General features: G+C 42.3%; 1 protein-coding gene and 1 long non-coding RNA gene across 7 annotated transcripts in view; one reads left to right on the top strand and one right to left on the bottom strand.

Annotated features, from left to right (window-relative positions):
• Positions 1–14,101, top strand: part of METTL24 (methyltransferase like 24) — a 45,275-nt gene that overhangs the window by 23,221 nt on the left and 7,953 nt on the right. Inside the window, exons 3-4 of one of the 5 annotated variants that reach the window (XM_064412915.1) lie at positions 368–507; positions 6,000–6,228. In XM_064412915.1, coding sequence (XP_064268985.1) covers positions 368–507; positions 6,000–6,228 — 369 coding nt within the window. Of the gene's footprint in view, positions 1–367; positions 508–3,256; positions 3,284–3,650; positions 4,221–4,249; positions 5,180–5,999; positions 6,229–14,101 lie in introns of those variants that run through there. The other 4 variants (XM_064412917.1, XM_064412916.1, XM_064412918.1 and 1 more) reach the window with 4 other exon arrangements.
• Positions 506–3,431, bottom strand: LOC135296497 (uncharacterized). 2 transcript variants are annotated; one of them, XR_010358591.1, is made up of 3 exons: positions 3,323–3,431; positions 1,680–3,207; positions 506–1,569 (listed from the first exon to the last, which is right to left on the bottom strand). It is a non-coding gene; the product is annotated as an uncharacterized LOC135296497 (long non-coding RNA). The 2 variants fall into 2 exon arrangements; XR_010358590.1 differs by having other exon boundaries at positions 506–2,426; positions 3,071–3,207.

Here is a 14,101-nt window from a genome sequence, read left to right as displayed (position 1 = left end):
TTTAACATTATTCAGGATGCAGAATCCACTCCAGGGTTTGAAAAGAAAAAAAAAATTAAACATTTGAATGCTGAAACATCTTTTCCTTATGGAAAAAAAAGAATTTGGGTATAGTACTAATGCTTAATTATTTGCTTTTCAAAACTGCATCGCTCTCTGGGGAATTATGTAAGCCTTTAATTTCACCAAGCAGAACATATAAACAAGGAAAAAAATCATCACATCTTTGTAGCTGTGTATCAGATTGACAATAAGAGTTAAATTAAACCAATGAACATTTTTCTTTTTTCCACTTCTCCCCTGGAAGGCAAATTAAAAACAAGTTAAAAGTCCTGTCTTAAAATGAACTATCCTTTGATTTCAACAGATTTCATGTGAACACATGAACCTGAACAGCTTGAAAGGGTACTCCAAACCCACAAAAAAGCCCTGGTCAGTCTGTCTTGATGAGAGGTTTAGCCTCATCCACCGAATCAGAAGCAAGAAATGCCGTCTCTATTCACTTGGGTAAGTGCTCTCTTTAAAAGAAAGGAAATTGTTTCATGGCAAGTAGCTTCAAAAAGCCCTATAAATACAACACAGGCTGCAGCAAGGTTATCTTCTAATACACAAACTTTGTTCAGGTGTGTTGATGTGCTTCTGTAAACTTTCTTTTTAGAGAAAAATCCTTTCTCCATGAGGGTCTTTATTTTCCTTTGCCTTTCTAATATTGGTAGAAAAACAAATTGCTTGCTGGTGAGTTGTGAGTGGTAGTTCATATAGAGGAAGGTGGAAATCAAAGGGGTAAGCTGAGAAGCCTACAGCATCTGCCTTGAGGAGAGGTGACTTGCATATCTGCCAGGGATTTCAGCAGCATTGCTTACAAACCTTCATTAACCAGCTCTGGGACAAAACAGTACATTTCCATAGGAGAGTGTGTTTGCTGGACACCTCAGGGGTGAAGTGTGCCAAAGTGATAGTGACAAAGGCAGCTGTGGCTTTACTTTGAAATGTTTCCAGTGTTTATGATGTTTACAGCACTTGAAAGTGAAGTTTTCACTCTTCTCAGAAGAAGTGCTTTCACAGGTAGCAAATCCACACGTGCAGCCTGTTTCCCTATAGTAAAACATTCTGTTGTCCTGGAGGATGAGGGAGGTCAGTCCTCGCAGTGCTTCAGGCCATCAGCACACAGTTGCATTGGGAGAACAGTCACTGGGATCTGGAGCTCATTTCACACAGATCACCATGTAGAGCTGCTTAATAAAAGTGTACTTGCTGTCCTGAGAGGCAGCTTTAGGCTAGAGGCATATTGAAAGGCTTCATCTCCCTTGAATCAGTGTGGTTTATTCCTGTGATTTTGCTGCTGTGGATTTACAAAGGATGGATAGCAAGGAACCGTGCTGGGGTGGCATTTCTCATGGCAGGTAACACCTGCAGTGAGCATGGAGGGGAGGCAGGGTGCCCTCTGGTCAGAGGGAGTGGTTTTGGTTAATTTGGATGGGTTTATACTTTGACTGAGTGTATTTGAGCTGTAAAGACCCAGATTCTCTGAGAGGGAGGTGCTCTCAGGTTTTGTTCAGCAGCACTGTTCTGTGACAAAACAAGAGACAAATCACATATACAGAGAGAAGATTTCTCTTGACTACTGTTGCTTCTTATTTTCTGGGTGTTGTTTGCAATATATTTCAAATTACACTTACCTGGCATTACTGCAAAATAGAGGTTTACATGATTTATTTTCCTCCTCAGCTTTTCGTGTTCCTATAAAACTTAGGAGAGATGCAGTGTTACCCCATGCTCAGTTCCAGAGTTTACTGTCTGACTGTAGTACTGAGTTATTGCCTGAGGGCCCTTCTAGTAGTAGGGAGAGGCAAGCACATTCAGGTGGAAAATCAGCTAAGTTAAATAGCATTCTGGGGGTAGGTACAGCTTTCCTTTGATTATAGTGGAAGTCTGGGATAAGGTGGCTGCTGATTTTGGATGTCTTGTCAAAGTACTCAAATTTCAGTGGAATTAACCTAGACCTTGTCTTTCAAGCTGCACAATCATTAATATTAGACCTGAGCTCCTGTGTTGATGTCCATTTTCCCTGTTGTTAAGGGTCAAATGTAAATTGAGAATGGTATTTTTGTTGAATTGTCCACTAGGCACAACACAGAGTTGATTTAATCCATGCTAGGAGGTGCAGATTAGGCACAAAGCTGACCAGCACTGAGATATTTTGCTAATGGTTTTGAACAAGACTGAGCTAGTGTGTGCATACCAGTGCTTTATATGTGGTGCTGTTCTGTGTATGGGCCAGGGAGCATGAGTGCCAGAATTTCTGTAGTGATGGAACACTAGGGTTTAGCAGGGATTGAAACTGATGTCAGCTCTCCCATCAATCAATCAATCATCAGATACACACATGCAGTAAGTAACCAACCAGGATGCATCACACAAAACACCTGAAAAATTAAAGGGAAATACTTGAGGTTATGGAGAAGCAGTCTAAAATCCATCAGTTTACTTCTGCAAACTTTGGAGCTCGTTGCTGCATAATTCTTCTCCTCAGACTCACTTCCTTTAGTTTATGACAGACAGAAAAGTAATTTTGTTCTAAGGCAAAAATCCACTTTAAACATTTTTGTTATCTCATACGTTTCATAAAGAGCAAATGGGGAGCAGCTGCTGCTAATGCAGAGCATTCATTGTGGAGAAAATGGATGGAGGACAAATGTGAAAGTTCAGCGGGAGTGTTACCAGGAATCCTGAATTAAATCCATATATCATTAAAACTGGGATAAAACGTGCTGCTTAAGCTTTGCCTCCTTGAATGCCATAGAAGAAGTTACTTGTGAATGGGAGTGAGCAGTGTCTGGAACATCTGGGGATCTTTTTAGATTAGTATTTGTTGCTTCTACTAGTGGGAGGCAGCAATGTTTTTGCTTGGGGGACAGGATTTCCCAGTGTGATACATAATTGCAATATGCATTAGTGAGCTCTAGTTATTAGTGCTAAATCTGCTTAGATTAAACTAAGTCAGTTACAAACACCACAGGCAGGCACTCAAGCTGGGATAACATAAATGAATGGGATTTCAGAAACTTACCAGCAAGGTTTAAAGAGTCTTGCTGTAATACGGCATAAATGCCATTTCAGGTGCATCCTAAAGTGCATGTAGGAGCTTTAGGATTCAGGCAGGGGGTCCATCGTTTTTTTCCTGAGCTGCTGAGCTCAGTCATCTTCCTTTGAAAGAGGAGGGGGGGAGGGGGAACAGAGAAAGGGAAAGCTGCACCTTAGCTTGCATGTACAGCAAGTTAAGGTAGCTATGTGCATAGCTCTGTCCTGTGGGACAGAGTACCTGCAGTGGGAGCTGGAGTGCCTGCAGTTTCCAGGCTGGATCAGCTACAGGTGTCCCCCAGAGCCGTGCAGAGGGGACAAAGCAGCTTTTGTGCGCTCGCTGTGCCCCGGGTGGTGCAGGGCCCGCTATGATGCTTCACGCAGTGCCAGCTGCAGCCCAGTGCCCATTCTGAGCGCAAGGCTCCGTGCCCCGTGCCCCTCGGTGATCCCTGGGAGCAGCCAGGGGACACTGCTGCCCGCCGTGCTGCCCTGCGGCCCGCGGCAGCGGGGCCAGCGAGGCCTCCATGTGCCCGCCCGCGGCCGGGAGAGGCCGCGCTGGGCTGAGTGCCCCTCTGCCCCCGCACAGGGCACTGCGGGCACCTCTGGCACCGGGCTCCCTTCTCCCTCACGGGAAAAACAGGCCCGTTTCTTCGGCAGGTTTTATTTCGCTGCGGATGGAGGCAGCAGCTGCTCTCTCCTGAGGGCGAGGAAAGGCCTCGCTGGTCTTCTGTGACCTCCACACTGTCCTTCTAAAATCGTGATCCCTTTTTAAGTAACACATTTTTCTTTAAGTAACTACATCTTTGTTAGGAGACTTATTTTTTTTTATCTTTTTCATGCTGCATTATCCCTTTACATGATGACATGTGGGCCAGGCATTTTTTGAACCAGTTCCTTTGGAGAGGACTTGATTTCCTCTCCTATATATTTGCTGTTGGCTGGATCTCTCTTCAGGCATGTTAACTAGAGTGGCAGAAGACACATCATGCCCATCTTTACCCTCATCTGTATTTTTTCCCCTGTTTCCCCCCGCTGTGAATGAAGCTCCCTTTGCAGTCCACACGAGCAGCAATCTGTTTGGAGGCAGCCTGAGGTTTGTCTGCACCAAAAGCATCTGGCGCTCTGGATTGTGCCAGCTGGTATGGTTCGAAGTGTGTCACGGACACACGTGGCCATCAGTCGCTGGTGGGCTCATCACTGACGCTGTGACTGTCCCCAACAATTCCCATGCTGTTCATTTTTAGCCACTGTCTCATTCCTGAGGGATTACACTGCTCTTTGTCCATCGCTGACCCTTCTGTAGAAAGCCACATGCAAACAAACATGTTGATTCACTTGGTTAACTTCTGAACTTTTTTCCTAATGTGTGCTGAATATATTAAAAGAAAACTCCTCTCTTTTCCTCCCACCCAGCTGTATGGGTTGGAACCCTGTGAATTAGGGTTGTTCTTAAAAGCATGCTGGGCTATTTTTGCACACTCTGTCTCCTCCTGTTTTCCCAAAGGGAAGGTGGTTGAAGAGAAGACAGCGTCCTAGGGTATTGTTACAGTGTGCTTGGCCAGTATTACAGCAAGTGTCATACTGTGTTGGTAACTTCCAAAACAAATGCTCTGCCACACATGGTTTCATGAGTTGAATTAATTTTATCTTACCTGTATGTCATCTGTGTAGGTCATTTAGTGCTGGCCTAACGTTGTACCATAGCGTGTGACGTGATTTAAAATGTGCCACCTTTCACATATTGATGCAAATAGCCAAAATGATTTCAGACCCACACCATTGCTTAGGATAACTGGGGTGTAGCGTAGCAGGTGCTCTGCTAGTGCATCTGAGAGTACTGCCCTGTCATGGTCTGTGCACAACAGATAAATGCTCTGCTGTTAGTACAGAGTGAATAATCTCAGTTGTACAACTGATTTTAAAAAATCTTAATTCTCAGTGCTACACGTGTGTATCAAACAGCTTAATTTTGTTTAAGTTTAATGTTTACTGCGTGATTTGAATCACATTTGCAATAAGCTTGGAGGAGTAGGAATGAAGAGAACATCCTGTTTTACGGAGTAGGGAAGGCCTGTGGTTCAGATGTGTGACTGCAATGGTAAATACCAGATTCTTTTCGTTTTAGTGCACCCTGTGTGAAGCACTGGGCTGTAGGAGGTGGGAATATGGCACAGCCTTTTAAAACACGTCTTCTTGCAGAGGCAGGGACTGAGACAAAACTGCTGTGCAAAGGGGCTATTAATTTTTCTTCTTGTTTGGGGTCTTCACCAAATTAGCAGCAATATTTCTCTCAAGTTTATGTAACAACTCTGCTACTGGTGTTAAGGGCTTATTTTTAAATATGCTATTTTAAATCTGTGTCTTCCTGTCCACAGAGAAAGAGAGGCATTTGATTCTTGTACCTTTTCTGTACTGGTGGTCACTGTGGGTCATATTTGTAACAGGTGACAGGTGTGGCGTGAAATATGCCAGATTTTTACAAAGTAGTACTGCATATTTTTTAAATGTATTTTCTGTTCTGCTTATGTTTAGTTATTGGAAGTTTGTGCAGCAGAGACTAAGGAAAGTATTGTAAACTTTTAAAGAAAAAAAGCAAATTGAAAATAAAGAAATATATATAAACATAAAATATTAATATGAATAATGACAGCACAAAGATTCCAATGTTTAATTTACTTTTGTACAAATTTTGCCAACTTCTAAATTAAGGAAAAGCTCTTTGGGAAAGTTATCAGCCTGGCTAAAAGTGGTTTAGTTCTTGCCTAGAAAGTTCTAATATTGCATTGAGTTTGAATTTTCCTCAAGTTAAGTTAATTCATCCTCAGAACATCCTACTCACTAATAGTTCTTTTTGCTAGATTAATAGTTACAGCTGCTTTATTTTCTTTTTTTTTTTTTTTTTTTTTTTTTTTGCACAGGTTAGGCCACGATGACAACCAGTTTGAGCTCAGCATGGCCAACAGTGGCTGCGAGGTGCATCGCTTCGACCCCAGCATCAAGGCCGCTCACATTCAGGAGGGCCAGCACCTCTGGTACCATCGCCTCTCCATTGACTGGAGGGATCCCAACCCAGCCATTGCAGCCCACAAACTTCACAGCAACACAAAGAAGCTGGGCACAGTGTTGAATGAATTTGGACATCAGAAGGTAAGGAAGGGCTTACATGTCAGGTTTCTGGCTGCAGGGTTAGGTGTTGGGAAAGCTCCAGATCTCCCTTCTTGCTGCCCGAAGAGACCAAGCACTTTCCAAGCTCTTTTCCTGATAGCGGATTTTCTTCAGCAGTACTTGTAATGCATTTCTTTTAGGGGTGCCTTTTCTCTCTTGATTTCTCTGTGTGCTGATAACAGCCACAATGATTTTAAATCCCTAGCAGTATAGCAAATTCTTTCTCCTCCTCGCTTCCTTTTTCCTTGAACTATCTGGTGACATTGGGTGCCAGCACATTTAGTCCTGTGGAAGTTCTGGTCTTTGCCTGAGTATGAAAACTAAATTGCTCACACAGACAAGTTTATAAAGATAAAACAATATTTGCAGCAGTAATTAGAAGAGAAGAGGTAATGGATGGTTTGTTTACATTTTCAAGGTCACTGTTCCTAATTACAGTCCTCAAAAACAAAAACATCCTGTTTTGAAATTGGCAGCAATCGGTGGGGTGTTCTTTTAGCATTTCCAGTTTGTTTCTAAGGAACTATAAAGACATCAGGAATCTTCAAATCTCAAATAAATGTTGCCATAATACATTTCAGGAAGTTCTTAGGTTGCTTTTAAGATAATTTTTCCTTCAGAGGATATACAAACATGAATTCAAATGCTAATATACTTCATTGCCTGCAGCTAGTTCTGCTTGTCTTTGTTTTTCAAGGAATAGGCAGCCTGGGCTAAGGAGGTGCTCTTCTGTAAGATTTACAAAGCAAGCAGTGCAATGTTTGTTTGGTTTGTTATTTTAAAATGCAAGATGTCCTTTTCAGTTCAGTTTTTACTTTTTAAAAAATGTTTTATTTTGGTTCAGCTCTACTGATTGGAACATTTTGAAGATAAGAGCAGAGAAAAGGAGCCTTTATCTTCTTCTTCCTTGTGATACTGTAACTGTACTAGGCTTTGCATTAGTGAAACATCTGGGGAGACAGAGATGGCTTTTCTTTGATGTGTGCCTTGCATTGTTTTGGTTTTAGAAGAATTAGTCACACAGCAAAAAACTAATGATCTGATCCAGAACAAGTGTACAAGTCTTGTGACATACCAGACCTGCTGAGGCCAGTGTCAGGTTATCATGGTAGAACAGAGTGGTTGTAACACCTTCTGTGAAAAAGAAGGATGTAGGGGTGAATTCTGAGTGTGTAACTTTCTGAAAACAGTGGGCTGGATGGCAACCAAGGAACATAAGCACACATAACACATGCAACCAGGCTTTCCTCTAGCTGTGTACTTATGACATGGGATTTGGTTAAGTGTTTTGGTGCATTATGAACAGTGTATAAAGCCTCTTGCTCTGGTAGCATTTGAGGAGCTCCCCTGTGCAAACCTATGGCTTAGCAAAGTCAGGAGCTGACTTTCTCCCAGTGGGGATAAAGGTGTTACACACTCTGAGACTTTCTGGTGTGGAAATACATGAATGGGCTGACTGTCCTCACATTTTTTTGTTTAGGTTTTCTTTAACTTAGAAGGAAGGCAGCCTGAGAAGTTGTATATTGTGTAGAGACACCATTCTTCTGTTGAATGTGAGTGGAATGTTCCCTTGGCTGAATAAATAAGTTAATTCAAAACAGTTTCACAGAATATTTTCCAAAGCACTTTTTTTCAATTAGAAAATTAAAACATGCTCTTCGTCCCATTTTTAATTTAAAAAACCCTTCTGCCTACCCTCAACGTTGTTCCATTCCCACTTCAAGGCAGGAATTCCAGGCAGCTGCATTTGAAGTTAATGTCTCATTTTATCCATGCTTTTATTCTTTGAGATTTGGGACTTGATCCAAGACCCTACAAGTGACTGAAACTACTTCCACTGATGTTAGAAAATCAGGCTGATGAAGACTGCACAGACAACATCTCCCGGAGTTCTTGCTGTTCTAGTCTTGAAAAGAAAACTTGCATTTTGGGGGTTTTGTGTGCAAGAGAACCAAAGAACTTGGATGTGCTCATTTGCACCCTAGCTCAGATAAGAGCACACCTGCTATTCTTCAGGCAATACTGGGACCTCATCCACACCAGGAAAAGCCACCCTGATATTCTGGCAAGAAATACAAACACTTTTTGGAGTCAGAGTGGATGTGAGAAAAGATTAGAAGAACTTGATCTTTCTAACTGGCTATGTGGCAAAACAGTCCTCGGTTCTCCGATGATTGTAAATAGCCTGGAGGCAGAGGACTTATCTAGTAATATATTAGGATGTGGCTGACAAAGGAAACATGTAGTCAGAGTATTTTTGGGAACCATTAGAGTGTGAAATCTCTTAAGCCCTGGAATAATCTCCAAACGATGTCATGGGAGCCTTATTTCCTGATATACAGATCTAGACTGAAAATTTACTGGTGTATCTTCTGAGAAGAGCAATCTTTTATCAGCCACAGGAAAGCATAAAGATGTAAAAATTGATCTTGCTCATCTGCCTTTCTCATCGCCCCCCCGCCCTCAACTTTATTGCTGAACATGCAAACTCTGTAGGGCACTCTCGATGAACAGTGGGGAAAAAAGGGAGAAAGCCACTGAGGGGCCATGGTTCTTATGGCAGTGGAGTTCAGCTTTATGAAAGCTTTCACTTTCCTACTCTCTAACTACCTACAGGGGTGAGGATGCTACAGCACTGGTGTTTCCCATAGATTAATGATAGATTCATGAAAAGCTTCCTTTCTAGAGAGTTGTTGGATAATTCAAGTCAGAAGGGATCTTGAATGGCTTGTGGTTCAGTCCTCTGCTCAAAGCAAGGTCAGCTGTGAAATCAGACCAGGTTGTAAAAGGCTTTACCAATCTGGTCTTGAAAAATTGGCTTTACCAATCTGGTCTGATTTTTCTCCAGACCAGAGATTTTCCAGCTTCTCTGAGTCATCTGTTGTCGTGCTGGACTGTTCTCTTCGTGAAAATGTTTCTCCATATATCCGGTCTGAACATCCCTGATTTCCTTTCATGTCTGTTGGCTCTTGTCCTGCTTCTATGCACTGCTAACCCTTAACAAGAAATTCAAACCAAGCTACTAAGTATATTCTGTATTCCAAAGATTGTGCTGTGAAGCACAATTAAAAACCTTCCACAGAAAGGCCCTGAGGAGCAGGAAAAAAGCAAGATTTTCTTCTGTCCCAAATGGACAGTGGTCACACATGCAAATTCTTATTTCAGTGGCAGTTTTCCTCCCTCTGGAGCTCTGCAGGACAAGTCTCTTGGCATGCCCTCAGTAAGTGCTATGAGTTTGCATTCCTTGGCAGTATGGCTTGCCAGTGAATGAAATTGTTTCTTGTAAAACAAATTAATCTGCAAAGCAGAATCTGAGAATGCTGGGTAAAACCCTAATTTAATCAGGAAATGCTCATAGCTGTAACTTTCAGGGGACAGCAGAGCTGTGTTCAACTCCTGACATTCAAGTTTTCTCAAAAAAAAATGTGTAAGAGACCAAACTGTGTCATTCTTTGTTATGAAAAGAAATGCAAATCAATCTTTACATCCTGATTTCAATTTGAAGGCTTTAATTTACACTCTCTATTCATGAAGATTTTTTTTTCTGTAACAACTTGGATAATTTTGCTTCTTTTTATTGAATAGGCTTCAATTTAGGATTTCAAAAGGAAAAAACTCTTCACCTGTTATTTAATACTCAACACAACTTCAAAACACTATACCCTGAAGTCATTTTGATTAATAACATCATCTCCTCCTAGGCAAGTAATTTATCACTTGCTCTTCTCCTCAAGTAGAGACTATAGAATTTATTTTATGCTGCTTTCAGCTTTGTGAAGGCTGATGTGAAAGGACAAGTATTAAAGAAAGGATTAACCATTTTTGCTTAAAATCAGCTCTGGTGGTAGCACACAAATAGATATAAAAGTCCAGAGAAAATGTGTAACAGCTTAGATGTGCATGGTGATTTTATTAACAAAATAAAAAAATAAACTTTTTAGATTGGGAAATGTCCATGTTCAAGTTTCGTAGCAATGAAATCTGTGTAATTACTCTTTACTATGCATTCCTTAGAGCTGTAGGGGCCAGAACAAGCTTTTGGATTCTTGACCCTGCCTAGACAAAACCATTTAACTTTGGTTATCCTTTGCAAGGCTAGACTTAGGTAGAGCTCAGGAAGCCTGGGGGTTGCTTGATGTGAGTTGCATTCACTGAGGTTCACTGTGCCCTGGCTCGGTGTGTGGGTGCCACCAGTGTTTGCACACTCAGCTTGTCTCAATTCCCAGCAGGACCTCAGCACCAGCTGATGAGCACCTGCAGGCTGGTCCTGATGTGGAATCCTTAGCTCAAGATGAGAAACCAGGAGCTCAGGAGCCCAGAAGCTCTTGCAGGGACATGAGTCCTTGTCCCTGGTGCTGCTGCAGCTGGGGAACAGCTCCCATCACCTTGCTGGAATGGGGGGCACAAGTTCAGATCTGCTTTGCTACGTGTGGCTTAGTGTCAGAAAGAACAAATGAGACCAGGTCTTTTGAATCGTTGCATCACAAATCCTAAAGCAAATGTTTGGAATTCTGAATTCTTGAAAGGGTTTAATTTTTTCTTTGCTTTTTATGCTTATTTGGGGCTTTTCCAAAATCTCAATTCTAGAAGGAAAAAAACCCACCCTTCATCTGAATTTTAGCCTCATTATTTTTACATCCAATTTTTCTTGTGCAATCAATGGTCTCTAAGCTTAAGTGGCCCTTTTTCTGCAGCTGTTATTTACCATCTATATATAGCAGTGAAGAACAGCCTTTGCTTTTGTGGGGTTATCATACTGGCCTTTCTAAGATTTCTCCAACATGAGAGATCCTGTATTTCCCGTAACATCTTATTTGTGTTGTGCTGCCCCTCCTGCAGCTGGAGCATCAGCAATCAGTACTATTCATAAGTCCCAATGGTGTCTCTGCTAAGGTTCAAGCTGTGACTGCCTTCTTCCTGGAAATGTCCTGACTGTCCTTCCCTGGAAATGTCTGCACTTATTGCTTATCATCTTGTTTGCTTTTTTGTGACTCATCAGACTGTCTCCTTGTTATATCGGTTTCTGAATGGCACAGTATAAAGAGTTTTGTCCCAGAACACTGATTTTTTTCATAGTGTAAGTGGCTGGTCATGACCTATTTGCAGAAGGAGTAACTCTGCTCAGCGAAGCCCCATTTTGCACCAGACAGATGCAATACCATAGCACTTAGAGCTTATAGTCTAAATAAATGACCTGCACAGGCTGGAGGAGCACGAACCTCACCTCCATTAACTTAAATTTCTACATTTGAGATAGCTGTTGAGGTCCTTATAGACTCAAGCTAAACTGTTATGGTGCAGTTTGTCTCATTCAAGGGCAGACATTGCTGCAGTTTGAGCACTAACTGGAGCCACGTGGGAACCCTGTGTTTGGGGGTCTCTCAGACAGCTGGCAAATCTTACTCCCCTTGCTGAAAAGAGGCAGTCAAGCTGGTGCAGATGTTTCTACCTGCAGTTGGAAACACTGCCTTCTGTAGCCTTGTAATAGTTGCCCGAGTGATCCACAAGCTCATGGCACAGTATTTCTTTCCTGCATGTATGTATTTTTTTCATTTCAGGGATAATGAAATCAAGGTGGTGATAGGTCTGTATTTGCTTAATCAGCTGGGTCTGCTTCTGCCTGAAGTATTTTAATTGTAGGTAGATTGAAAAGTTTGGCTGCAACTAAAAATAGGCTTGACAACCTCATGTTTCTGGAAGCAAAGATCTTTGGATAGTGATTTACTGCTCACCACCTCTTGCTTTCGGTGTTGTGTGCACAACGTGCCTCATGCACTTTCCTTTACAGGTTTTCTCTTGGTCCCTTATGTCTCCTTTTGCCTCATTTAAATTCTCTCCACCAGGAACACTTCTCAAGACATTGTTAAGAATATTGGTATTTCTAGACAGCGATCTGAAGGTGCTGCTCAGTATGCAATTGTCAGGCATGGAGGAAAGATCTTTTTAATGATACCACTGGCTGAATATGGTGCAATCCATAGCCTTGTCTTCCCCTAGGAAAAGGCCTAGTGCAACACCTGAATTGTAATGAACGTGTTGAAGTATTGCGCTGTTGAAGCAGAACTTATTCAGGTTATCTTTCAAAAAAAGAAATAAAGGCACTTTCAAAGCATATTATTGTCTGCTAAAAATTAGAAAGGAAGGACAATTCTTTTTAGTGTTTTGTTTTCCTTTTTTTGTTTTTTGTTGCCTTTGTTGTGATTGTTAAGACCCTTCAGAAAAAAATCAGGTTGTAAAAATCCACTTTCCCCCAGTTTTGCTACAGGGCTGTGCATGCTGTGCTCAATTCCACCTTCCTATTTGACTATTTCAGTGTGTAAGAGTTGCATTCAGAGGAGCATGGCACTCGCTGCAGGCACCATGGAGTCAGCATTGCTGTGCTGCTGCTGCAGGAAACCAGGGAGTCCTGCTCCCTCCTCCTGCCAAACCTGGAGCTCGGCAGGAGCCTGGGGAGCCTGCCCTGCTTCACGAGGTGGTACCAGCTGCAGGTACCTGCTGAGCTCAGACCTGTATGCACACTCCCCTGCTCCTCCTTAAGCCACTAACCTTTGGCTTAAACACAGTAATGTGAATTTTACAGTTTTAATTTGGCCCAGGTACTGAATATCTGATCAGGGTGGTGGTCCATGGTGTGGCATGGGTTTAGTGAGAATTGAGAGCAACCCCTTTCTATGAGCATCCCAATTTTTTCTCCACTAGCCATCTTTCTCACAATTTCCCAGTGGTGTTGACATTAACAAGCACTTCAGATAAATGCCCTATTCAGAACCTCTAGGAGTTTTCTAAAAAAATGTACTTTGTTTTCTCCCCACATTTGTCCCTCCTCCTGTCATGGTTTACAAGTTCTTGTCATTGGAATCAGCCATATCTTGTTTCAATACTTTCACCTTAGTGTCTGGATCCTTTCTGGTCTCTCTTTTGACCTGACAGCAGTTTAAGGTTCTCTTCTCAAAAATTTGAAATCCAGAGGTCAAAGGCTTAGCAGTTCTTCCTGCCTGTCCCAGATGAAATCTGAGTTGTGCAAGCATTTTGTGATGGTTTTTATTCATGTTTTCAGGAATGTACATGCAGCTTTCTTTCTGTCATGATTGCAAGCAAATAGCAGGGTGGACAACAGTGAAGCAGAAGGGAGGCAGGTTGGCACCTTAGACCAGAAATTGAATGAAAAAAAAATAGATCCCCATGGAGGGATGCAGTCTCAAAGGACTTTATTGCTCTGGCAAGTGCAGATGGGAACCAAGTCCTCCACCAGATTTAACTGGAGCTACTTGGATATACCAGGGCTGCTGATTCTCATCCTGCAAGAGATGTTCTTTAAGGTATGGTGGACATTTTTTGAAGATGGTACTCTGGTTCCTTTCTTCAGTTACTTACATTTTGAAGGCCCCCATGGGCACTGTGTTAATAAACTATAGAAGGCTAAAATGCAGCCAAAATTCTGTTTACTCTGAGCGACTGTTTTATGGTAGCCTAAGCTCTCTGTCCCTTGCAATGCACACACACACTTGCAGGTCTTGCTCCTCAGGGCTTTGGAATCAATTGTTGCTTCACTATTTGCCTTCTATTGTAAACCTCCTGCACTGAGAGCCCCCTTGTCGTGCTGCAATGTGCTTGACCTGTTGCTGCTGGCTTTCACTTTCAGCAAGACCAGGATAATGTGGCTTTATGCAAGCACGGAGCTGTGTCCCACCATCCACACTTGGTGCAGCACAAACAGACTGCAAATATTTGTTCCCCTCTGATGAAGAGGCTTGAGGGTCTAGCATACACCATTTATCCTTTTGAGTAAATATCCGTTCCCACAGGCACCCAGCAGTGTCTGGCAGATCAAAAGAGCAGAAAGGAAAGGGTTTCC

This window comes from Passer domesticus, chromosome 3 (assembly GCF_036417665.1).
Source record: "Passer domesticus isolate bPasDom1 chromosome 3, bPasDom1.hap1, whole genome shotgun sequence".
Lineage (NCBI taxonomy): Eukaryota > Metazoa > Chordata > Aves > Passeriformes > Passeridae > Passer > Passer domesticus.
This window is presented reverse-complemented; position numbering and strand designations above follow the sequence as displayed.